The following is a 26,177-nucleotide window of genomic DNA, read 5'->3' on the forward strand; positions in this document are numbered from 1 at the left end:
AACTAAAAGGTCACGTCCTGGTAAAGGACCTGGTGCTCAAAAATGCTAGCTTTACTGAAAAATTCGAAGGAGCTGGCCAGCAGACGACTCACCTTCGGCACAGCCACTTGAAACATGATGTCCCAGACAGGCTGGGTGGCAGTGCTCATCATGGTCAACAGCAACACCTGCACCTCGGGGTGGCCAGGGGCCCCCGTCTGGGAAAAGTGGAGCAGAATTCGGAATCCATTCCGGTCATACACGATAAGAGGTGGCAAGCTGCCTGGAAGAGAAGAACCCAACCAAAAGGGTTAGCATGACCACAAGGCCGCCAGCAGCCACGTCTGAAAGAGACGTGTGTGTTATCATCCGACACTGCTTCTTCTCCAGCCAGCACGGCTCCCGGACTAACCACCTCGGACCCAACCTTTCGGCGCCGCCATAATCCAGCCCTCACTACTTCTAGCTGGACTCCTAAGGCCCCTCAGACTGATCGCTCCCTCACCACCAACCATCCGATGCACATCACCAGTTCTTTGTTCTTTTAAGGATTCTATTTATTTGAGACAGAGCGAAAGCAAGAGAGAGAGAGAGATGGAACACGAGGGCGGGGAACAGAGGGAGCGGGGGAAGTAAGCAGCTCTCCACTCAGCAGAGAGCCCAACTCGGGGCTCGATCCCAGGACCCTGAGATCATGACCTGAGTTGAAAAAGACAATTAACTGACTGAGCCACCCAGGCGTCCCAGCACATTACCAGTTAAAAAAAGAATTTTTTTTTTTTGAGGGAGCAGGATATCAGGATATCATAAAGAATGAAATAAGAGACACCATTAATTCTATCCAGAAATAAGCACTGCTAACATTTGGGCCTATTTCCTTCTGGTCTCTTTTATATGACTACATACACACATACCTCTATAGCATTTAATTTTACAAAATTATAAAGACACAGATCTCTTCAAGTCAACAGGTTTAATGACATTCCAATGGAAATCCTAAAAGAATTGTTTTAATTCAGCTAAGAAATGATTTTAAGGCAAATGGGGGGGTCGAGGGGTAGGAGACTATCCATTTTAGAAGGAGGAAGACGAGCTACCTGCATCAATAAATACTCATAAGTACACAACTGAGCAAAGAGGTAGAAAACAAAGCATGCAGAAAAGACCTAATAGGAGAATTCAATAGGTTAGAACATCTATTTCAAAATCAGTGACTGATTCAATAAGCGGCAGAAAACTATCTCATCTGTCAAAAAATTTTTAATGCAGATCCTCAGCTCATGCCAAACATCACTTAGCAAAATGTACGTTCAATAGTTTAACAATGAGACTGTCAAAGATTTAAAAGTCAGAAAACACTCTTGAGGTACAGTGGTGAGGTTATGGGGAAACAGGCAACCTTTCTGAAGGGATCCTGGTAAGCCAGAACAAAATTTTAAATGTCTACACCCAGCATTTCTAAGAATATATCCTGATGAAATATCAGGAAAGTTTAAAAACACGAGTGTCCAGAGATGTTCACCATAGCAGTTTTTTAACAGCAAACAACTAGAAACAAATTATCCTTCAGAAAAGAATTGAATTGAGGCACCTGGGTGGCTCAGTCAGTTAAGTGACTTGATTTCAGCTCAGGTCATAATCTTGGGGTCGTGAGATCAAGCCCAGTGTTGGGTTCCATACTGAGTGTGGAGCTCGCTTAAGAGTCTCCCCTTCCTTCTCCCCGGGGCCCCTCCCCCACTAAAGCACGCACCACCCCCAAAAAAATTTTTTTTAATTAAAAAAATAAAAAATAAAGAAAGGACGGGGCGCCTGGGTGGCTCAGTTGTTAAGCATCTGCCTTCGGCTCAGGGCATGATCCCAGGGTCCTGGGATCGAGCCCCACATCGGACTCCCTACTCCGGTGGGAAACCTGCTTCTTCCTCTCCCACTTCCCCTGCTTGTGTTCCCTCTCTCTCTGGCTGTCTCTCTCTCTGTCAAATAAATAAATAAAATCTTTAAAAAAATAAAAAATAAAAAAAAAAGAAAGGAATTGAATAAATGAATGACAGTACCATGATTACATGACATATAGAGACATTTAAAAAGTATAGGTTTTGAAGAACAATTCACAGCATGAAAAAATGCTATGGCTTATACTAATAATGCAATAAATGCATAAAATTAATGCAATAAAAATGCAAAATATTCTAAATATACTACGGTGCCAATTTATTAAAAAAATATATATATGCACATGGCTAAGACAAGAAAACACATTAAGACATTATAGAACTTCCATCTCTGGGTGAATGATATAGATGATTTTAATTTTCTGCTTTTTTCCTAAAATTTCTACTTTGAGGGGCACCTGGGTTCCTCAGTCAGTTAAGCACCCCACTCTTGATTTCGGCACGGGTCATGATCTCAGAGTTATGGGATTGAGACCAGCAACAGGCTCTGTGCTGAGCATGGGGTCTGCTTGGGATTCTCTCTCCCTACTCCCTCTGCCCCTGTGCCCACACACTCTCTCTCTCAAATAAAATCTTTAAGAAAAAAAATAAAATTTCTACGTTAAATTTTTTCAATATTGTACTTTTGTGATAATTTCAGATTTATAAAATGTTACAAAAACACAAGTCCCATATACCCTTCACCCAGCTTCCTCAAACGTTAACATTTTACATAACCACAGTACGATGATCAAAACCAGGAAATTAACACTGAACATGTATTATTTTTAAGTTCAAGTAATTGTCACAAACGGCTCCTACTGCGTACTTACTGTTTAAATTCCTCTGCCTGGCTCCAGGGCTCCTTGCAACATGACATCAGCACACCAAGCCACAGGAGAGCCATGTGCCCAGAGAAAAGGGCCTGCACCATACATCTAAGGACCCCAGGTGTCTCCTGCTCACATGCCAGTGTGCCGACCGTATGTGGTCACCTTCCTTCCTAAGGAGGGAACCTCTGCTCTCCTGCTCTAATGAGGACCCCCAACGGAAGACGGCCACCAGCCAAGTTCTTCCTTTCCATCTAACCCCACCTCTTCAGAGTTATTTCTGCCACACTGGACATTCCCTTCTTGAATTCCAAACGAGTGAGCATCACATCCATAAACAGACTCAAACCCCTAATTAAAGTCTGCCTGCCAATATCCTTCACGTTTAGTGTCAACCCCAAGACAGAAAGCCTTATAAATAGTAGGTAGAGACTGTGAAGCCACCTCCTTACCCTCTGCCCCCAGGCAAAGTCTCTACCACTCAGCTTCCCCAATTTAAGAGCCATCCCCTACCAATCCAGAGCAGATAAAGCTGGGTATTTAACAGCAAGGCGGGGGGAGGGGGGAGGTAAAACTGTACTTACTGGGCTTAACAGACTCCAAAGGGACAAACACTTGAGCCAGAGGTGTATTCTGGGAGGATGGGGAAGAAGCCAATGGCCCAGCTTCCCAGGACCAACCTGGAGAGGACTTAGTGCCGGGGGGCACTTCCTTAGGGATGCTCTTCTGTGGAACATAATTCCTGCAGAGAAATGAAAAAAACATCAAGACTAGAAAAGTTTATAGACAATTCCAGAAATCTGATTAGACTTTCTGAAGAATGAGATGAAGAAGGGGGAGAAAAACAAATACATACATGTGCACGTGTGCGTGTATTTTAGAGGTATAGGACTTCAGATGGGTAATTTCACCTGTGCCTCAGTTTTCTCATCTGTAAAATGGAAATCATCTAGCATCTACCTCATGGGGTTGTTATTAGAATTAAATGAGAAAATGTATGAAAAGCATTGAGGGAACTGTGCACACATAAAAACCTAATAAACTAGAGCTATTATTAAGGTAATCAAGGTTGTAGTTGTCAGGCAGCCTCTGACAAGTTGCTCAGTCAGGTTAAGTTTCCCGTCATGGTCACCAGAGTGGCAGGAGTTAGGAAGATGATAACACCAATTACAGGACCACTTCATTCACACTTCATGATTTTGTCCATTTGGAATGTAAATTGAAAACATTTTTTAAGTAGGTGCCACACCCAGCAAGGAGCCTAACTCGGGGCGTGAACTCACAACCCTGAGATCAAGACCTGAGCTGAGACCAAGAGTCGGATGCTTAACCAACTGAGCCACCCAGGCGCTCCAAAACCATTTTCAATACAAACTGCAAACTGTGTTGCAGACAGAGAAACCCACCCAGATCAGGAAGATTACCAGCCCCCTACTGAGTGGTTAGGAAGAGTAAATGGAAAGACACCTCCCCTGGGTGCAAACAAGAATGACCTCCCAGCGCGTCTCCGAGTCCACCAGAGCCCTGTGTCTCCTCCACAGCCATGGAGACACTCGGGCCGTCTACGGGAAGGCAAACCACTCCACCCTTTCCAGAGGCAAAGCAGATCTCCATACATGTTCAGATTCACACCCTAGAGCACTTCTACTTTTAGGAATCTGTACTACAAAAACGCTCCAAGTGCCTCTGAACGGAAAGCTATATAAATACCGAGAAAAAGGCAATGACTAAATATACAAGTATCACACGCACATGGGTTACTATACAACTATCAGAATGAGACAAATTTATGTGAACCGATATGCACGTGTATCAAAGATGCGATATGAAAAAACCCCACTGGAAAAAACCCCCGTCTGTAAATTATGACACCCACGTGTGTAAAAAAATAAACACATTACTACACACAGAGAGAAAAGCAAAGAAAGAACATTCAACATTATCTTTAGGAAGTGATAACTGGGCCTTTATATATTCTCTATTTCTCTAGTGATCAAATTTTGCTTAACTTCATTGTAATCAAGAAAGGGAAAAAAAAAAAGCCTGTGAACACCAAAATCATCACCTACTGCTGCTATTCCTTAAACCAACCCGTTTGCAGAACTCCTAACCAAAGCAGGTCTTTTCCTCTGACTTAGGAGGAGGAGTCAAAGGAGAAGAAGAGAAGCACATATGGAACCTCTGGTAGGAAGGAAGAAGCCCCTCCAGGGAGAGAGGTCTCTGGCTGTCTCCAAGTGTCGCCCCGTGTTCCTGCACACTAACACGGCCCCTCCGCCCGGCCACCACGCAAGGAGCAGGAAGCACGCACATGAGCCCCTTTTCCACTTTCCTTGCCCACAAGACTCACAGAGGCCCTGGACATGGCTGTGGGGAGAGCAGATCCAGCAAGTTCCTTTCTGCAGAAGGGCTCTGAACACCACCACCTGGCAGCGTGCTGGCGGGGGGAGTCCTCTTTTCCTTACAGCAATTCTGACTGGCAACCTGTCAAACCAGGAATGGCTAAAATAAGGCCAGGGTATGAATGACCAGGAGCCATGGTGACACCATGACTGACACAGGCTTACTGCATTTCCTGGGGCAGGAGGAGAAAAAGGGCAAGAGAACACAGGACTCCTGATCTGACCTTCAGTAAGCGGGAGCCTGGATACCACTGAAGAGAGGAGGGGTACAACGAGAGGGAAAAATGTCTTCTCTGGGAGTTCAAGCCAGACAGTACAGATAAGGAAGAGGCTTTGGCTCTTCAAGTCCACAGTCACCACCAGGCTATGCTACAGCCCCTTCCCCCACCCAGGCAGCGCTGCCCTCATGAATGTAGGTTTGAGGGACCTCCCTTCCAGGACCTAGGAAGGGCTTCCTTACCTTGTTGGTAACTGGAGCATCAGTGAGTCCTATAAGGAAGAAACAGAAAGATGCACACCAGTAACTCTACCTGACATGAGCCGGAGATCGATACCATGTTCACCCTTTCTAGAACATTTAGAAAGCCTAGGCACAGCAAATTACCCAAAGTCCTTCAACTCATCCATGGCAAATCTGAGAGACTGAATGCAAAGAGGACTTCTCTGAACTTCCCAGGACAGTAGTGCCCCTTATCCATTAGGGGATATGTTCTAAGACCCCTGGCGGATGACTGAAAAGGCAGATAGTAGCAATCCCTCCATATACTATGTCTTTCCCCCCACACGTACATATCTATAATTAAGTTTACTTTATAAATTAGACACAATAACAGATAATAAAAATAACAATATATTATAGTAAGAGTTACGTGAATGTGGTCTCTCTCTCAAAATATATTATACTATACTCACCCTTTGTCTTCTTGTGATGGGAGATGATAAAATGCCTACGTGATGAGATGAAGTGAGGTGAATGACGTAGGCATGGGACACAGCCCTGGGCTACTACTGACTTTCTGACCATAGGTCAGAAGGAGGATCATCTGCTTCTGGACCGCAATTCACTGAAACCGCGGACGAGGGGAGACTACTGTATACCCAGCTCCCTCTGAAAACAGGCATATTCTCCCCAAGCGGAACCAGCTTACTCGCTCTCCCTGGGAGTCAGGGCCATTCTGTGCCTGCTCCCCCTAAACGCCCACCCTCACCTAAGGCTGCCAGGTCCTGGTGAAGCAAAGACGGTGCTACAGTCCCGGCCTGCTCAGATCCATTGTCCACCTCCAAGTCAATCAGAGGGCAGCTCTTCATGCAGCCTGCTGGTTGCTGAAAGACTAGAGAACAGTCAGGAAAATAAGTCAGGATACGAGCAAAATCTCCACTTAATGCCTGTCAGCTTCCCACAGGCCACCTCCCAATCAGAAGACCTCACATCACCCCCTCGATGCACCTCCGCTGAACACCTTGATGTATAGCCTGAGCTGGCATCTGGAATAGGAGGCAGCCAGAGGACTGCCTTCCTACCCCAGCAATCAGTATCCTCCGCGAGGGGCCCACTCAGCCTGGCCCAGCAACATGGCTGACCTTCTGACAACGGCTCATCGCAATCGCTGGAGCACTTGATAAAAACACTAACCCCCAGGCCAAGCTCTAAGCAGTCTTGATTCAAAAGGTCCAAGCTAGGGACCTAAGAATCTGCATTTCAACTAGTATTCCAGATGATTCTGATGCAGTTAGCCTGCTAGGCACCACCAAAACAGTTTTGTGGTTTTTTTGTTGTTTTTTTTGGTTTTTTTTTGGTCTCTAGCTCCTCCAAGTAAGAATTCATCAGAAGAGGAATCAAAACCTGGGTGCAGGGGCGCCTGGGTGGCACAGCGGTTAAGCGTCTGCCTTCGGCTCAGGGCGTGATCCCGGTATTCTGGGATCGAGCCCCACGTCAGGCTCCTCTGCTGGGAGCCTGCTTCTTCCTCTCCCACTCCCCCTGCCTGTGTTCCCTCTCTTGCTGGCTGTCTCTATCTCTGTCGGATAAATAAATAAAATCTTTAAAAAAAATAAAAAATAAATAAAAAAAAAAACCTGGGTGCAATACAGCCATCTGCTCCTGTGGATAGCCAGAGCTGGGGTCCCGCCTGCCAGTCAGATCGTGATGGCACATGTGGCAGAGGCCAGCTACAGAAATCCAACCCTCATGGGGAAGGGAACAGAGGGAAAGGCCTCTTATTTCCACACCATAACACAGAATATTCTGAAGATCCATTTCTTCTCCGGGATTTGTAGGATGTCCAGGCAGAAAGCAAGGAGACGCTTCTTTCCACATACCTCTGGAGACAGGTAGGTCTCCTACTGAGCTGGTCACTGTGTTCCCAAAGATGACTCGGCCCTCCATCACCTGTTTATACAGCAGAACTCCCTGGGTGAGGAGGTCATTTGCCTGGAGAATCTCCGCTGAAGGAGAGAAAAATGAGAACCGCCCTGGTTTAGCTACCAACAATCTAGTTTTTTTTAAGCCATTCCAGAAAGCAGCGGTCACACGGCTCTACCAGGTTCAGTATACCCATGCCTCCTGCCCCCAGATCATGTGATCAGGCCCCTAGCAGAACTCGTTATTCAGTCCCAGAACCCCAACACGTCTAGTTCTCAAGATGCAGGAGGAACCAAATTTCTTCACCTTTGTTCCCAGTACCTTCCAACATAACGGCCAACACTTGAAACACGGCTCCTTCAACTAAGGAACTAAAACTTTAATATTAATTAACTACTTTAATATTAATTAACTTAAAATAAAAACAGTTTTGTCAATGTGGATGTGAATATTAAGAGTTTTTTTGCAGGGGGTAGCGGGGGAGGCACCTGGGTGGCTCAGGCAGTTAAGCATCTGCCTTTGTCTCAGGTCACGATCCCAGGGTCCTGGGACCGACCCCCACGTCGGGCTTCCCTGCTCAGTAGGGAGCCTGCTTCTCCCTCTCCCTCTCACCTCTGCCCCACTTATGCTCACTCTCCCTCAAATAAATAAATAAAATCTTTGGGGAAAAAAGCTTTTTGGTACTTTAGTCACTTATTGCAAAGCCTTTAAGTGTGCAGGGAACAAATTGGTACATGAATGTACATTTTCACCTGTAAATTTCATAAAATCTAAATATAGATAGGTATTCCTGATGAAAACTTGGCATCCAAATTGAAATGTTATGTAAGTATAAAATACACACTGGATTTCAAAAATGTCACAAGCATTTCAGTCTGGTTTATCTGCAAAACAGTATCCCCTGAGACAGAGCTAGGAGAGAAAGACACAGAACTGGCAACGGGGCTGGGGCTATATAGAATATCAGGCCAAAGTGCTAGATTGCTTCTCAGGAAAGACCAAATACTTCCTGCCAATTTTTTTTTTTTTTAAAGATTTTATTTATTTGAGAGAAAGAGCACAAGCAGGGGAAGCGGCAGAGGGAGAGGGAGAAGCAAGCTCCCCACTGAGCAGGGAGCCCAATGCAGGGCTCAATCCCAGGACTCTAGGATCATGACCTGAGCTGAAGGCAGACTCTTAACCGACTGAGCCACCAGGCACCCCCTGCCAATTTTCTTAACTGTGGACAGAAGTTGCAACATGGGGTTGAATTCACCTGGCAAAATTTTATTTGGCATGACGAGTTGCTTCAAAATTTTAATTTGATTGTTTTTGAGCTCACTGCAATCAGAGAAAATGATGGGTCCAGACAGTAATCACAAGGAGATCAGAACCCAGGGGCCTCTTGAACACCACCCATGAAGTGTTCTTGCTCCCCCCATCTGTACCCCAACTGATCCTGAATCTGATAAAGTCCATGATGCAATTTATAAGAAATAGCAGGAATTTATAAGTAGTATCAGATACGGAAACACATTAAATACCAAGGGGCATGCCATCAGAACCTTGAGGCCTAGAGAAACTATCTTAGAGAAGCTAACCATTAAAAAAAAAGACTACAAAATACCACCAATTACAAAGTATGGCTTTTCTGAGTCTGATTCAGAACTTAAAAAAAGGGCGGAGGAGGATTAGCAAGAGATGTTTAGAGAAGAGAAATGCCCAGGAATATCTAAACTGACTATTTGATTACCTTGAAATGTATGGAATTTGCTTCAAAGGGAATGAACAACGGGGGTAGACAGCAGTACACATGCAACAAGAGGAAGAAAGATGGGCCATGAGCTGGTAATTGTTACCAACAGGTGAAGGGCACATAGGATTTATCCCACTCTTTCCCTGAACATGTCCTGAAATTTTCCATAACAAAAAGTATAAAATGTTTTAATCCCTGTGCACAGGTATTAAAATCCCCCACTGTCGCTACCATAATCCCCGCCGTTCCTCCTCAGCCTGCCTCACTCAGGTTGGTGACCCAGCCCCTGACGGCACTTAGCTTGGTGAAACCTTCGAGATGCAACAGTTCCCCAGACTTCTGTGGACATTAGTCTTCCTGTCAGCATCTCCCTCGCACCCAACCTCCACGGCACATTTCCACCCCTCTCTACGCTTTCAGACCTGCTGATGATTGCTTGCTCAAGCCCAAACTGTCCTGGGAATCCATTCTAAGCCAACATGGGGCACGCCCCTCCGAAGCTCAATTGCCACAAAATCTAAAGCCATGCTGTCTGGTCTCTGACACCACCATAGCCCAGCAGGAAGCGGCACGTGTTCTGCCTTCCGATGTTGTGGCTGTGCCTGGAGAAGAACTGCCTTACCGAGCGCGTCGTCGTCGTCCGTGGTGTCGCTTGCCAGCCGGAACAGGGTGGGCCGCAGCTTCTCACAGCGCTCGTACACAACCTAGGAACACAGAGCCTGGTTTCACAGCAAGGCCCCAGGTGCCTCCAATAAGCATACAGCAGAGTCTGGGGCTTCTGGAATTCTCCTTAGTCCATCCCAAATGCATGACTGCAGGTTTGAAATGATACGGCCATTACAGTGTCAGAAAAAGTTTGGGCTACAGTTACCTGAACTTTTAAAATAGTTAAAAAAGTGACAGAACGCCTAAGAATCCATCTTCTGAGTGTGTACGGTATTTTCTCTTCTCCACGCTCCTCTCCTTGCTCCCTGGAAGAGCTTTAATAATGGGGTAACCCCACATGGAAGCCTGAAGCGACTGCCCTGCTTTAAAACTAACAGCCAAACTCTCCATCCAACTGTTGTCTGATGCCAGTCGTCCTTTTCCAGCAACACTCCCTGATTCCCACTGCAGGTTCTCCCAGGACTGAACCTCAGTCCGCACAGTAACATCCAGGAAATCTCACTGTCCTCATCCCAGGGAGTGCTCTGGACAACTTCACCCTCCACATACTAGGTGTTGAGGAGGACACATAGCTTCTGCACCTCTTAGGCTTCCTTCCTTGCAAGGAAGCCCAATTAGCTGAATACTCCGGTCCTCCCTGACGACAGTGCTCCCTGCCCGCTTCTGCAGGGCTGGTGAAATGACATATCTGATAGGGGAGTCCGGGAGAGGAAGCAGGAAAGAGCCCCTTCCTGCCACTTTGCTCTTGAGAGCTACCTGCCTATACGGAAGCCCACATTCGGCTCTGCTCCTACTGGCTCTAAGTTTTAGAGAAGGAAGCCCCTTTTGGGGAGAACAATGGGGTGCCAGCACTATTTTGAAGAAGGTAAACCTGCCTGATTCAGCTTCAGTCTTAGGAAGCCACTTGTTAATACTGATTCGCCATTATAAAGATGAAGTTTTACTTCCTGCCATGTCTCTCCGGTCTCTTAGCTGGTTATCCTCTGGGGTGAGGGAAAGTCGTGCTATTTAGAAGCCCAGCAGGCCAACCTTGCCCAGGGGCTCTGGCACAAACTCACCACAGGGAACTGGCGTTGGAGCGTCTGCCTGGCCCAAGCCCACTAACCCTTCTGAGTACTGTCCCCTCCGGCTGCAGAAGGCCAGCACACTCTCTGGAACTCTACCCAATCCTAGCTATACAGGAGCCTCGCTGGACAGATTTTTTTCTCAGGAATTTGGACTTAGGAAAGCTACTTGCTTCTGCTAACCCTGTGAAATGGAAGGACAGGGAAACTAAGGAGCTAAACTAAGAAACTAAGGCCGTCTCTCCTGTGTAGAGAAGCAGAAAAGCTGGAATGCAGACAGAGAAGACAAATGCAGCTGGCAGAAGGAGGGAGAACAGCAGAGCTCCGAGGACGGACTCAGAGAGGTTGGCTCTGACAGCATTCCAGTCCCACCACCATCTGTCTGCACCGGGTGGCAGTAGCACAGCTAGGACGCCGAAAGCAACCGCAACAGAAGAAAATAGGTAAACTGAACTTCAAAATTTAAGGAGAAAGTCTGACAAAGGACTGGTATCTGGGATATATAAAGAACCCTTCACAACTCAAAAACTAAGAGACAACCCAATTTAAAACTGGGCTAAGGATCTGAACAGACATTTCTTCAGACAAGAGGCCAAGACACACAGGAAAGAAAGCTCAACTTAAGTCACCAGGGAAATACATTTCAAAACCACAGTGAGATACCACTTTACACCCACTACGATAGCTATTATCAAACAGGCAGGCAGTAACCAGTGTTGGCAGGACATGGGAAACTGGAACCCTCACATATTGCTGGTGGGACTGTAAAATGGCACAATGATTTGGCAAACAGCTTGGCAGTTGCTCAGGAAGTTAAATGGAGCCACCAGATGATCCAGCAACTCCAGTTCTAGGTATCTACACTCAAGAAAATCAAAAGCTTACGTTTCACACACAAAAAACTTGCATACGAAGGTTCATGGAATCATTTATAATAGCCAAAGTGGAAACCCAAATGCCCAACTGATGAACCAACAAAACATGAGGCAGCCATACAATGGAAGGTTACTCAGCCAGAAAAAAGGAATGAAGTTTTGATACACGCTACAAGATGGAGAAATCTTCCAAAGATTAAGTGAAAGCAGCCAGACTCAAGACCACATGTTGTAGGATTCAATTAACACGGTGTCCGAAGAGGCAAATCTGCAGATACAGAACATAGATCAGTGGTCGCCAGGAGCTGGTGGGAGAGGTGGTGGTACAGAGTGCCTGTTAATGGGCACGGGAATTCTTTAAGGCCTGATTAAATTCTTCTAGTTAGTGTTGATGGCTGCTTTTAGGCTATGTAAATTCTCACTAAAGGTGTTAAAAAAAAGATCTTGAGATATGTAGGCTGTGGGGGAATTGGAATTCTCGTGTAATGCTGTTAGGTACATAAAATGACACAACCACTTTTAAGAAACTGGCCAACTATTTCCCAAAGTAAACTATACACTTAGCATGTGACCCAGCAATCCCACACCTAGGCATGTACCCAAGAAAAGTGTATGTTCACACAAAATCCTGTACAGAACTAGACAACTGTTTATAACAGCTTAATTCACAATCACCCAAAGCCGGAAACAACCCACGATCTATCAAAAGATGGATATACATATTGTAATACACACAACGAACACCACTCAGCAATAAAAAGGAAACTATTGACACACATGCCATGAATGGACCTCAATTATGCCAAGAGGGAGAAGCCAGAAAGAAGGAAACAAAACGGAATTATTCCATTCATACAAAAGTCTAGGAAGTATCAACTAATCAGAACAGAGAGCAAGGCAGGGCGCCTGCATGGCTCAGTTGGTTAAGCAACTGCTTTCGGCTCAGGTCATGATCCCATGGTCGTGGGGATCAAGCCCCACATTGGGCTCCCTGCTCAGCGGGAAGCCTGTTTCTCCCTCTCCTGCTCCCCCTGCTTGTTCTCTCCCTCTGTGTGTCAAATACATAAAATCTTAAAAAAAAAAGAAAAAAAAAAAGAACAGAGAGTAAGGCAATGGTTGCTTGGGGAAGGGGGGACAGGGAGGAAAGGAGCGGAGGGATAACCTAGGGGCATGAGGAAATTCTGAGGGAAGAGGGACAGGTTTACTATCTGGATTGTGATGTTGGCTTCATGGACACACATGTCAAAACACATCAAATACGCTTGAAATGTGTGCAATTTCTAATGTGTCAAGTACACTCAATTCTACTTGAATTCACTTATTTTCTAAAACCAGTACCTGCAAGGCCTCCTGGTCTGGTGGGGCGTGCCCCGGCCGGCGGTACACGCTCAGCATCTCCCGCAGCACCTTCACGTGGCTCCGCACCTCCTCCACGGCACTGACTCTCTTGGACACCTTCTCTGACTTTTCTTGTTCCTTTCGGAAGAGAGGGGATGGAGGTGAGGGAGCAGAAGCCCTGGAGAATGCCTGAGCGAGGGACGGGAAAGACACACTGCGCTGGCGAGCTCAGGGAAGTCGCCGCAACACCGAGTGGGCCTGAGTGTTCACTCAGTGGGCGAAGAAAACGCTCTGAGTCCAGAATTCCTGACAAAGGCAAAGCAGTCCAGGGACCAGGCGATCCACTGCTTCCTACTACCAGCTTTAATCCCTCTGAAAACCAGATTCCCACACTGGACTCTGTCACTGTGACAGAAACTGGGGCCTATGAAATGCTTTGGGGTCCTGCATAAAGTACTTGGGAAATACACAGCATGATTTCTGCTTCCAGTCACCATCCTGCTGCCCTTCAGGGAGCCCGCGGCTGTGCCCCCGTTCTCGGCCTAGAGGCCATCCCTTCCCCGGCCAACTGTGCACCCACGCCCGCAAGCACATACACATGTCAAATGCTTGTTCTGCAGAGCCCAGGAGAAAAATGCCCACCTCCTTGACCAAGTTCTTGATCAGCCTATTTGCAGCCTGAAGGTCCTCCGGGTGGTTGCTCTTCAGAAGCCTCGTCAGAAGCTGCAGAGTGAACAAGAAGAGCAGGTGAGACTACCTCCCCACTGTGTCAAATGGCCCAGAGCGGTGGTGGCGGCAGCAGCAGTGATAACAGAATACGGGTAACAGCTCCTCACTTTTTATGCCTTCTCTTACCAAGTCCTCACACTGAGGCCATGGAGGTATTAGGACTCTCCCCATATACCACTGGTTTTCAATGGGGTAGGAAGGTGGAGGAGACATCCCCCAGCAGACATCTGGCAAAGACTGGAGACGTTTCTGGTTGTCACAACGGGGAGTGCTACCGGCATCTAGTGGGTAGAGGCCGGGATACTATAAACTCCCTACAGTCAATAGGACAGCCCCCAACAAGAAAATTATCTGGCTCAAAATGTCACTAATGCTGAGGCTGTCCTCATAATGCCAGGCACCCTCCGATGTGACACATCTCGGTGATCTAGCACAACGCCGTGCACGTGGGAGTCACTCAGTCTCCACTGATGGCAGTAAAGATGGCTATACTGAAGCCCAGAGTGTCTCGGTAGCTTGCCCCAGGTGACAGGATTCTCTCTTTCTCCAAAGACCATGCCAACCCTCCTCTTCCCACCCTTTGCCACTGTAAGGCACCAGCAGGAGAGGAGCCTGAGAGAAAGGCAGCCCAGAACCTAACGCAGTCCTGCTTGTTCTAACCACTGGGCCACTGCAGCTCTGGGTCCGAGAGAAGGGTGCAGCCGAGGGGTGCAGTTAGAGGCAGAGGGCCCCCAAGCCAGACTCCTATACCACTTGGAGCTTCCCTGGTACTCATTTCTCAGACCCTGTGAGTGACTGAGAACAGCAACATCCAAAAGCACGGCCACCACCAGTGCTCAAGGGCCCTGTCCCCATTCAGAGGCACTCTACAGCTACCTCTAGGTCTTTGTCCCTCTCCTTCCTGATGTCTGAGGAGCAATAATTATGGGAGACAGTGGCAGATGGAATACAGGTAGGATCAAGCTTATTGGAACTAAAAAAAAAAAAAAAAAATCTGAGCCAATATACAACCAATTCTTTCCACCATCTTCCCTTATTACCACACATATGCTGGATAACGACCGACCACCCATCTTGCCCACTTGGGTTATTCTTTTGCACCTTCTTTCCCTCGGGAACGCTTGTCAGATAAGGTGGAGGGTACAAAGAACATGGCATTTACTATTTGGCCTATCCATGAAGAGAACATCCACACCTTATGCTACCTGACTCCAAGAGCCTGCTCCAGAGAGAACTCACTAACACACCTCTCCACAATCCCCCACACTTTGGTTCAGGGATCAGAGCACATTCCAGGGGATACTTCAGGAGAGTCCCTAAAAGAAGGGGTCTGATGAGATTCCAGGTCAGCCACCAAGGTCAGGGAGGTGCTTCTTACCTTGGACTTTTCTTCATCGGCATCGAAGATAGAGCTCTTGGGCCAGGGAGAAGGTGGAGGCAAAATTTTATCCACTGGTAGTTTAGGGTCTTGCTTGACAATTCCTGAAACACACAATTCGTGAAGTTAAGATACAGTTCTGGGTACCCATTGTCTTCAGTAGGATGCAGCATCAAGTCCAGGAACTCCCAGTTTCTGATGTCCCACTGGGAAAACACTATCAATGACCTTAAAGGGATAGACCCAGGGTATGACCAAGGCTCTGCATCCTCCCTCAGGAGACTCCAAGGAACCAGCACAAAGACAGGGACATCAGAACCAACTGAGATCAGCACCAGACCCTAGGGCTCGTGGGCCATGGGCCTTGCGCTATAAAAACACTGATCATCGCATGCAGGTATGTAACCTCCCAGGGCCCAGAAATTACTATAGGATCCACGACCCTCCCAATAACAATGAGTGCATGTGATGGCGGAAATAGTGCATCCTGAATCCAGGTTCCTTCTTCTACAGAGCTCTACAGGCACCCAGCTCCACACAGGACCCAGAGAGGCATGAACTGCATCACTCCAACCCCGACAACATGACACTGGACAACCTACAAAGCTACAACTTTTCCAGAATCCATCAGAGAGTGGAGATCACAGGGCAAGAACCACCTGAAATCTAAGGAGAGGCAGGGCCTCCAAGGAAAGATGGAAGGCAACACCAAGGCGAATAATTCAGATAAACTTGTTTCTAAATTGTTTACAGGCCAGTGTGAGCTAGTGAGGGAACATAGAACCTCCGAGGCCCACATCGCAAGAGGAACAGGCTCTTCACAGGGCCTCACCAGGCACTCACGGAGAGACACGGGAAAGGCCTGACATCCCACTTCCATCCTTCTTTCCCCTTCCAGAACAGACACCTTCAACTGCTGGGAAAGGCCAACAAACCCTGCAGTCCTCCAAGCAGCGAGCAGCAGTGGAAACCGACTGCAGCTTTGGAACAGAAAAGAAAGCCTTGTGCCCCTGACACCCAGAGACACAGTGCCCACCAATAACTGAGGCTTAGAACAGAGAACAACGGCTCCCTGCCCCCACCAGACTAACTGGCACTGGGTAACAACTCGTAACAATCAACTATTTAGGAAAGAATCCGGAATAAGACCCTATCTGAGGTGCAGGGCAAAAAAGGAAGACCTAACGCTGAGAAGGAGCGGACACTGAGAAAACCTCTAGCAAATCAGCTCCCACACTCAATACAAACCAATACCGCAGGAATTTAAAATCTGGTACAGTGAGTGAGGGTAACTATAGCGACAGCATTCCCAAACCCAGCTCAACTCCTGCTACAAGAAGGGAAGGTCTGCCCATTTCCAAGGATCAGAAATTATTTGTCTCAGGGGCGCATTGGTGGCTCAGTCAGTTAAGCGTCCGCCTTCAGCTCAAAGTCACGATCCCAGGGTCCTGGGCTCAAACCCCACGCTGGGCTCCCTGCTCAGCGGGGAGTCTGCTTCTCCCTCTCCCCCTCCCACTCACTCATGCGCACGCACTCTCTCTCTCAAATAAGTGAATAAAATAAAAAAAAAAAAACACAAAAAACAAAATCTTTAAAAAATCATTTGTCTCAGTCTCTACTGTCCTACACAAGGTGTCCAGCTTTCACCGAAAAAAACACAAAGCACACAAAAAAAACAAGAACAGCTGCCGTGAAGACAAAATGCAATGTAAGCCATGGAGTCCGACCTTGTTTCTTCAGCATCTGGTAAGCATCTCGGATCTTGATATCCTCTGGAAACCAGACGGTCCAACTAAAGAGTATTTCGATGACTCTTCCTTTGACTTTTTCTGTGGTCCAGGACCCTAGGTACTGAAAAAAGAAAGGAAAGAATTATAGAGCTGGAAAGGACTTAGCCAGCACACGCTACCACGGAAGAGATGGCCACCGAGGTACCAGGAAGTGAGCTGCCCAAGGCTGGTGGGCACAAGAGGCAATAGAGGCCAAATCATCTGGCCCTCAGCCCCAGGGTGCCTTTTGGGCTTCCAGGGGTCAACCTTCACAGCTACTCAATGAAGCCCACCATCTACTGTGCTACGTTAGAGCCACAGGGGACACTCATTTTTTGAATGACACAACGATTACTAAGATATATTTGGTCTCTGTCCCTAGTTCCTGGCACAGTTTCAAAAAACCCTTGGAATTTCCTGAGTTGTAAGAATATCTTTTGTTATTCACCATGAGCCCCCTCGGACCACATGTAAGTTTACATTCACCATTCATGGTGGGCACTTAGTTCCAAGGGAGAGACTGACCACTTCAGAAAAACCCACCATGAGATGACAGGGCTGGAACTTTCAGCCCAATTCCCAGGAGGGGCGGGGACTAGAGATGGAGTTCAATCCTAGCTACTGATTTAATCAAAATGCTACTTAACTTCAGATAAAAACTCTCAAGGAGCTTCAGAGTGCTTCCTGGTTAGAACGTATGGATGTCCTGGGAGGGTGGTGTGGAAGCTCTGTCCCCATTTCCCCCAAGACCCTGGTCTATGGATCTCTTCCATCTACATCCTTTATAACAAAAGGATAAAGCAAATATAGTGCTTTCCTATCTTTTGTGAGTCTTTCTATTGAATTACGAAACCTGGTGGAGGGAGTCAGAGGAATCCCTGAATTTGTAGTTGGTCAGAGAGCAGGAAGTAGCCTGGGGACATCTGAGACCCTGGCTGGCATCTGATGTAGGCACAGTCTAGGTAGGACTGAGCCCTTCACGTGTAGGGTCTGTAATAACTCTGGGTGGTTAGTGGCAGAACTGAAATGAATTAAACTGTAGGACCTACAGTTGATATCAGAGAATTGCTGAGAAGTAGCAAAGAAGGGCTCCATCCATGTTAGGTACCCAAGAACAGTGTTGCTAAGACAGGGGTCAGGAGAAAAGGTGCAGAGGACAGGCAAGAAGGGACATAAAACTTAAAGCCACACCTGGTATCTCTTGCCATTGCCACCAAAAAAACATGTCCTCAGGCTTGAGTTCCTCACCCCTTGGCCATCTTTAAAAGGAGAATGTGAAAATGCTGATAACCAAAGGCAGGGCTCAGTGATGAACACAACCAGCATCCCCGACCTTGGAGAGTGCTGACCACATCGAAAAAGATGTGACCACCAGCTGACCTGTGAGCTGGACTTGGGCGAACTAAGGTGTCTCACCCCCTCCACCGTCCTTGGAATGTGGACACAGCCATGAGAACAGTGATATGGTGTGGAGAACACCTACACAGTACCTCTCACTGAACCCCCTTAAGACCTCTATATAAACTCTGAAGATGTGGCAGGGGTGGAGATCTACTAGCTTTGCTGTCACTCAGGACAAGCATCACATCTAAGTTAAATTTCAGATCATACCTGGGAAGCTCCTAAAAAGGTTACGAACCAACAAAGAGGAAAGCTTCACATGCAGGACATCCCTTCTCAGCTCTGTTGTAAAGTAGACACCAGCCGGCAGGCTCTGTTGGGAGCAGGCCTACTTCTGAACCAAGAAGGGGCACAGGGTTTGAAGGCTGGGGGTAGGTACAGTAGACAAGCCCAGGCTGCTCACCTTCGGGGACAACACTTTGATCAGCTCATTCAGGAAGCGAAATTTGGCCACCTCGTTGTGGAACTTCTCCCCACAGTGGTTCACACACATCTCCAGCACCTGCACGGACACGGGAGCCCATGAGAAAAGGAAAACCGTGGGCTTCAGGGCTCATCTCACAGCTGATGAGCATCTGCTGGAACCATGGCTCGTGTTTCCTCAGGACGACAAAGACACTAAAGTTTGAGGAAGGGTGACATTTTCAGATTAAGAAAAAAGGCTACCTGCCTGATCTTGCTGTAACTGCCAGGTTCGTACCAGGAGAAAGTTCAGTGGGGTGTACCCTGACGTCACCCACCTTTTAAGGAGACCAAGTGGGCAGGAGACACTGGCTAGAGAATCCTGTCCTCCTCAGAGGCAGAGACCTGATATGTACCACACAAGGACTGTTAAGCCACAGGATACTTGCTGGCACTCAAGGGGCAAGATGGGCCTCCACACATTCGGTCCACGCTATTGTTTAACATTTCAAATTAGTCACAAACATCAAAAAACTCAGAGAATGGACATAAAAATCTGGATTTCTGATTTCTCCTGGAAAAAAGTTCTAGCAAAACCGGGCCCAACCTCATGCCTGGCGTAGCCAGCTGGTCCTGTGCCACAGCTGCTCTCTGCACACCGGCCTTGCGCTCTCGGGGGTTTCCGTCTTCAGCCAGCAGCTCGCTTGTTTATGGGACCAGTCAGCCCCGCTACACGTGGCACCTGAACTCGTCAGCCCTGATCTCAGGAAGATGAAGGGAAAGAAAACCTTTTCCTTCCCCCAAAGCAGACTCAATGCTGCTCTCTTGAAACAGACCTAGGATGGGGCAACCTAAGAACAGAACTCACTATCGAACGATCTCCACCACGTGAAATGGGCCTGGGGTTCAGCGTCTCTAGCTGCACGGCAGGAAAGCTCAAGCGAAGGGGCGAGCCAAACTCACCGTTAAGGCATAAAGAGCTTCTTTCTCTTGTGGAGACTGGATCTTGTGGGCCAGCAGCCAAGGCGCGTGGGTTGGGCTAAGGGAAAACAGAGAGACCCGGGCTGTGGGTGGAGAGGAAGAAACCAACTGGTGTGGCTGAGTACACTCCGTCAAGTCGCCACTCTTCCAGAAGCACGGGTACCAAAGCAGAGGTGGAGTGACAGGCACATGGCCCACACACCTGCCTTGAAGGAGGCAACCCCCACCCACCCTTGTCGCAGCCACAGCACCTGACATCCTCCTCCCCGCAGCCAACCCACCCCTAGAACTCCAAGCTGAGCACTCAGGCCCAGACCTGTGTGCATCCAGGTCATGAGCAGCAGACCCTGTCTGTCGGATGACAAATGCTTAGTAAACACTGGAGTAGGAAGTGTGATCAAACTTTTCACTCATTTCAAGATGCTGACTATGCAGCATCATGTAGATTAAACATGTGGATGATGATTCTTTAGTTCCTATCCAGATGCTTTGGAAACAGAAACCAAACAAAAAGACAAAACAAAAACAGAACCAGAAACCCACAAAGTCTCACCCTTTTCCTGCATTTTCTTAAGAAAGATCACATTTAAATTATGGAGAATACACTAATCTCTTTTGCATTGCTACATAACCTAGCTACATTCTATCCCTAACATTTAGGGGTCTCCTCGGCATTAGTTGCTTAGAACACTGCAATTTTTTCCCGTTTGCTATTTCCAGAAAAATAATGTTCTCAGATCATGGAGGAAAAAAAAAAAAAAGAAAGAAAGAAAGAAAGAAAGTGAGGCTTTCTTTCTCTTAGGTAAAAGAGACGCAAGAGACAGAAGCATGCACTTGAGATATCCCGAGTCAAGTGTGTGAAGGTCACCTTACCCATTGGGATCAGTGTTCACCTGGTCACAGAAATTCTGGATAGCGGACCAATCCTGTTCTGACACGCTTGGGTCTGTGGCTTTATCTGTTAAGGAAATAAAAATAAAGAATGAAAAGAAATATACACCCCCCCCCTTCACAAATAAAGTGGCAGCCAAGGACAGTGCTAGCACAGCTCCAGGGGATCAGACCCAGCAAGCAGACAGCTGAAAGGGACAGGACAGCATCTGGCACATGCTATGGCCTCCGTGAAGATTTACTGACTGAACGAACAAGCAAGCTTTGTCCTGCAGGAGACTCCCCTTCCAGAGCAGCGGTTGGCCCACGTGCGCCTCCTTCATGCCCTGTCGGGACTTCCCCACTTGGCCGCTGCAGTGAGGATGAGAGGGGGACAGCATCCGGGAGGCTACTTCTAACTTTCTTAGCTATGTGATGGTAAGATTAGAACGTACCACAAGGCTCTAGGTGGCTCCACTTGGTCATCTCACCATCTCCTCAAAAACAATACCCTTAAGTCTAACCCTCAGCTTACTGAGATCCTCTCTGACCGTTCTATATATGAAGCTTCTCCATGTATCATGGCTTGTGAGCTCTAACAAAAGGACCTCCTTGCGTTCACTCCTCAAAATGCTGTTCCTTTCCATCAACTTCCACATTCCTGGGGACCCCAGATCCAATCATGCTATGGTCCCCCCATGAAATCTGAGGACACTAAGCATTGAAAGGATGGGAGCACAGCTAGAGATACCAGCAGAAGGGGGATTATCAGAAAGCCTAACATAAGACCATGCTCCACTGAGGGGAGGGGTGATCTTTGACCTTCCTGGTGCTAGATGACAGGAGCTTCCTCTCCTACTGCTGCTGCCTAGAATTCCTGTCCAGCCATCCAAGAAGGGTGTCCATCCTACATGTCCTGCCCCAGACTAAACCAGGCCCTGCTCTCTCACAAAGGAGCTGCTGGGAGGCTTCTGTCCTACGCTTTCCTAAACCCCATCCCCAACTCCTTGCTGTCCAGCTTTTGGGGGCCTACCTACTCTCCTCTAGTGAAAGACCTTCCTGAAGGGTCCTGACAGAGAAGCTTGTTCAAGGTCTGCAACAGGCCGATTCTAGGGTCCTGTTTCTGATATTATTCCTTATGCCTGCACATCTACTCCTCTCCTCTCAAAATCCTACCCATTCTTCAAGGCCCATCTGAATTTCCACCTTCTCCCAAAACCTCCTCCCACTGCTCCAGCCCCTGCGATTCTCCTCTCTTCGGATTACTGAAGAGTACAAGGTCAAACGGAGTTTAACCTTTCCTGACTGCAGTCACACTTCTGTCATGTGGAAGTCATGTGTCTCCCCAGCTCAACAGTGAGATTCAAAAAGCCAACTCCATTCTAAGTGAAAAAAGACAAGGGAGAACAAAGGAATCAGACCATCACTGCCCACATTCCCTCACCTGTTCCTCCTCAAAGCTATTTTCTATGCTGATCTCGAAAATCCTATCCATCCTTTGAGCCCCAATTCAAATGCCACTTCTTCATAAAGACTTCCTTGATCTGTCTCCCACCCCCGCAAAACAGAAGCCTCTCTTCCTTCTCAGAAGGCCCACATTCTACCTGCCCCTCTCTCTTATGATGGAGACCGCTAGCTCCAATCCTGACTAGCTACATGTCCTTGGGCTCTCAGCACCTCAGTTCCCTCCACTATAAAGGAAAACAGTACCTTCTTCACAGGACACTCCTAAGGTTTGTAAGATAGTGTCTAAAGTGCCTGATACAGCAGCAAATATTAAAGTAGTCAATAAAGGACAATTAATCTTATTGTTCATTATAATACACAGTCTCTGCCTTTTACTTTAAAAACACACACATGTGACTTATTGCACCTAAAGGGAATAAAACTCTAGAAGGCAAAAGCCATATATTCCCTGCAGTGCTTAGTACAATGCCTTCCTCAAAGGCACAAAATAATTACTCATGAAATACATTATTTAAAGCAGTGATTCTCAGAGATCCTAAGAAGGTCTGACTCATCTAAAATAATTCTGCCCGATTTCAGCTTCCTGAAGTTTTAGTTCACTACCAGGTCAAGGTTGATGCCTCTGGGTATTCAGAAACTCAATCCATGACTGGACCTAGAGCCAAGATGGGCAGAATCCAGCCTTCTCCTCCTGCACCCCTTTCCCCCGACACCAAATGAAAAGAGTAAGACAGGCACCAGCTTTTCCAAAGAAAGGAAGAAGACACTTTATGAGGTCAGGCCATGTTCCAAACCCTTAACCAAGGCAAAGCAGCAAGAGCTATAAAGTTATTTGTATCATGAGGATTTCCTCAAAGCTTATCCAAGCCCCCATAAAGCAATAATAGTATTATCTGCCCTTTTTTTTTTTTTTTTTTTGGTAAAGACGTTACTATGTACCAGCCACCAGGCTGAGTGTTTCCCAAGCCTCCCTTCCGTCCAGTCCTCAGAAGGGAGATTGCCACTATCCTCTCATCATTTTAGAGGCAAAGAAACCTGCCCAGCCACAAAAGCTAGAAAACAGCAACAAAACTGCAATCCCAGGTCTGCCCCAAGTCAGGGCCCAAACATTTCTCTCAGTTCCTTGACAGAGACAAGGGAACTAGTTTCTTTGCCTTTCTCTCCACCCAGCTCCCAAAGTAGGAAGACCAGTCTGGTTCACCTTCACATCCTCCAGAATGTCACTGGCACAAATATCTATTAAATGAATGAATGATTCACCTTTTGCTATGCAGAGCCTGGCCAGTTGGTTGGACCTATTTCTGACTCCAGGAGAGGGCTAGCCCAGTTCAGAAATAACTGGGTCTCCCACAACATAATGCCAGCCTGCCAGGCTGTTTCAGAGGCCTCCTGTGGCTCCAGGGAAAATAACTCCCAAAGGTCCAGCAGCTGGATCTGATCACGCCGTAGCATGGACCCAGGGTGCAGGACACCCATGTGCCCCAAGGAGTGGTGGGCGGCCAGCAGGGCATGGCCAGGGAAAGACTCAAAGAAGCCCTTCTCCGCTACTAGGGGCTGCCCCAGGCATTAAGGTGCTTTCTTTAGCTGGCACTTGAGCAGGACAAATAACACCCCGGTCATGTATCTGCTTTATAAAAGCAGCGTTCCTATGCATTTCAAGCCTGCTACAGGGTGAGAGGTATTAAGAAAACAGCTGAGACCTCCAGCAGCAAGTGACATGGCTTATCTAAGAGTGACTAAATCCAAAGCCAAATCATCTCACACCAGCTGCCAAAGAACCACGAGAGTCCTGACTCTGGCACCAGGAGCAGCCTACGCTGGTCAGAGGGAACCCTGAGCCTGTGGGGAAACAGTCATCGCAAGGAACATTTAGAATTCAATCCTTCGGGAAGTACCCACTGACCCCTACAGTCCAGCAGTCCTTCAATTAAGTCCACGATGGAAGCCCAAGACCCACCATAGGAATGTCCTATGCTAGGCTCCAAGATGAATGAGCTCAGCCCTCAAGAAGCCGGGAGCGTATAAATAGATTGCAATTTGACCACCCCCGATCCCCGACAGAGGCACAAAAGTGGGGCTGGAAGGAAGACAGGACATATCACCTGGGAGTAGGTCCAGGTGGAAGGAAGACAGGGCTTTGCCGAGCACCCCAGTGTAAGCATGTAAGATGGCCCAGAGCCCCTGGCAGCACTACCATGGCTACAGTCCCAGGGACCAAGGGGACCCAGCACTGCTTTTAACAGCACAGGACTGGCAACGACCTCAAAGGCTCACCAACAGGGAACTGGTTACATCAATTATAGTATACCCATACAGTGGACATAGGTTCTCAGTAACAAGAACGAGGCAGCTCTCTACTCAGTCCTGAGAAACCACAATTGAGTTTGGGGGTGAGGGGTTGCAGAGTGCACAGGAGCTGCTATTTGCATTTTTTAAAGCATGAACTTCTGGTAATAACTTCCTTCCCCCCAAAATATTATTAAATTCTAGGTAGTTAACATATAGCATAATATTGGTTTCAGGAGAGTTCAGTGATTCATCACTTCGGTTCCTTCAGCTACACTCCTGTTCTTGCCACACCATCAACCCCTCTACCTCCTTGGCCTTCCATTGTACCAACTCCACTGTGCCCCACATCCCAGCAAATCCAGTTTAAACTGTAGTTCGCCTCCTCTGATCCTACTAGGGATGGAGAATCACACAACCACAAAGACTACAAGAAACAATTCTGATGTCCAGTCAACACTCCGAAGTTCAAACTCAGAGGATCACAAGTGTGAAGGGGAAAGTGATCCTGCCGTTTTCCCCAAGGGGACATTTGGCAATATCTGGACACGCTTTTAGTTTTATGTGGGCATTTTGGTGTGTGCTATTGGCATCTAGTGGGTTGAAGCCAGGGATTCTACTAAACATCCTGTAATGCACAAGACAGACCCCCTCACAACACAGAATTATCAGACCAATATGTCAACAGCGTCAAGGTTGAGAGTTCTTACTCTCAAGCTTCCAGGTGGGCTCCCTTTTGTCTCTCCTACCAGCCGTTCCCAAACTTCCCCACTTCCTTCCTCAAGCCCCCAGTTCCACCTCAGCCCCTGACACTCAGGAGGGAATGGTGGCAGTCACATGGACCCTCATTTGCATGTGTAATCATCTTTATCTCCTTCCCCAAACATTCGGAGAAACAAAAGGTGCCCTTCCTCTCTGCGAAGCCAAGTCACCCCTTTCTGCTCTGGCTCTGACCTTCAGCCTCTTCAAGCCCCTTGCCAATGGCTCCAGCATTGGGCTTGAAATTTAAGGATAGTTCCCCAAAGGAACAGCAACAGAAAGAGGGGCTTACAGGTGCCCCTCTCCTGATGAGATCTCCTTTACACCTAAATTCCCTCTAGCTACCCTCCCTCCTTCCTTTCACAAACACACACACACACACACACACACACAAAGACTGGTGACCACGGGCTACATGCTCCCTACACCAAACTTTGTTTCAGAGTAATTGTTGCCAACTCTTCAAAACTCAAGAGATTTCACATAAAAATATAGGTTCTCGCTTTACCTGAAAAACAAAGATCTAGCACCTTTGGGACCACAACCACCTAAAACAGTGGGGGCTGAAGAACCCCCCTCCTTGGGCAGTCAGGTTCCCTGTTATCTCCTGCACCCGGTCAGCTGACAGCTGTCCTCTCACCCAGTCCACCTGACTCTTCTTGGCAACTCCAGTCTAGGCCTGTTCTCCACCATCTAATCAACCGCCTTCCGTCCCCACCACTTCACTCAAAGATACCTCATCAGTAACCTTTTAGTTGCCAAATTCAAAGTTCCCCCTTCTCCTGCCTCACCCTACTCCATCTTTCTGCAGCAAAGCTGCCCACCAACTACGCTCCTCCTTTGAGATGGGTGGCTCCCACCCTCCCAGCTTTCTCCTGCCCGTGTCAGCTCTGCCTTCCGTGTCAGGGGGCTTTTCCCACCTGCTTCCTAAATGCTGAGGTTCTCCATGCTCTATCTGCAAA

At 47.5% G+C, this 26,177-nt stretch overlaps 1 protein-coding gene across 3 annotated transcripts in view; it reads right to left on the reverse strand.

Annotated features, from left to right (window-relative positions):
- Positions 1–26,177, reverse strand: part of GGA2 (golgi associated, gamma adaptin ear containing, ARF binding protein 2) — a 43,019-nt gene that overhangs the window by 5,740 nt on the left and 11,102 nt on the right. For all 3 annotated transcript variants that reach the window (XM_057314784.1, XM_057314783.1, XM_026515604.4), the window contains exons 2-15: positions 20,707–20,791; positions 19,816–19,891; positions 18,854–18,952; positions 17,008–17,131; positions 15,281–15,384; positions 13,816–13,896; positions 13,174–13,311; positions 9,853–9,934; positions 7,453–7,578; positions 6,345–6,467; positions 5,597–5,625; positions 5,085–5,218; positions 3,322–3,479; positions 93–262 (exon numbers count right to left, since the gene is read on the reverse strand). In XM_057314784.1, coding sequence (XP_057170767.1) covers positions 93–262; positions 3,322–3,479; positions 5,085–5,218; positions 5,597–5,625; positions 6,345–6,467; positions 7,453–7,578; positions 9,853–9,934; positions 13,174–13,311; positions 13,816–13,896; positions 15,281–15,384; positions 17,008–17,131; positions 18,854–18,943 — 1,359 coding nt within the window. In that variant the 5' untranslated portion in view covers positions 18,944–18,952; positions 19,816–19,891; positions 20,707–20,791. The remainder of the gene's footprint in view (positions 1–92; positions 263–3,321; positions 3,480–5,084; positions 5,219–5,596; positions 5,626–6,344; positions 6,468–7,452; positions 7,579–9,852; positions 9,935–13,173; positions 13,312–13,815; positions 13,897–15,280; positions 15,385–17,007; positions 17,132–18,853; positions 18,953–19,815; positions 19,892–20,706; positions 20,792–26,177) is intronic.

Source organism: Ursus arctos, unplaced genomic scaffold (assembly GCF_023065955.2).
Source record: "Ursus arctos isolate Adak ecotype North America unplaced genomic scaffold, UrsArc2.0 scaffold_2, whole genome shotgun sequence".
NCBI lineage: Eukaryota > Metazoa > Chordata > Mammalia > Carnivora > Ursidae > Ursus > Ursus arctos.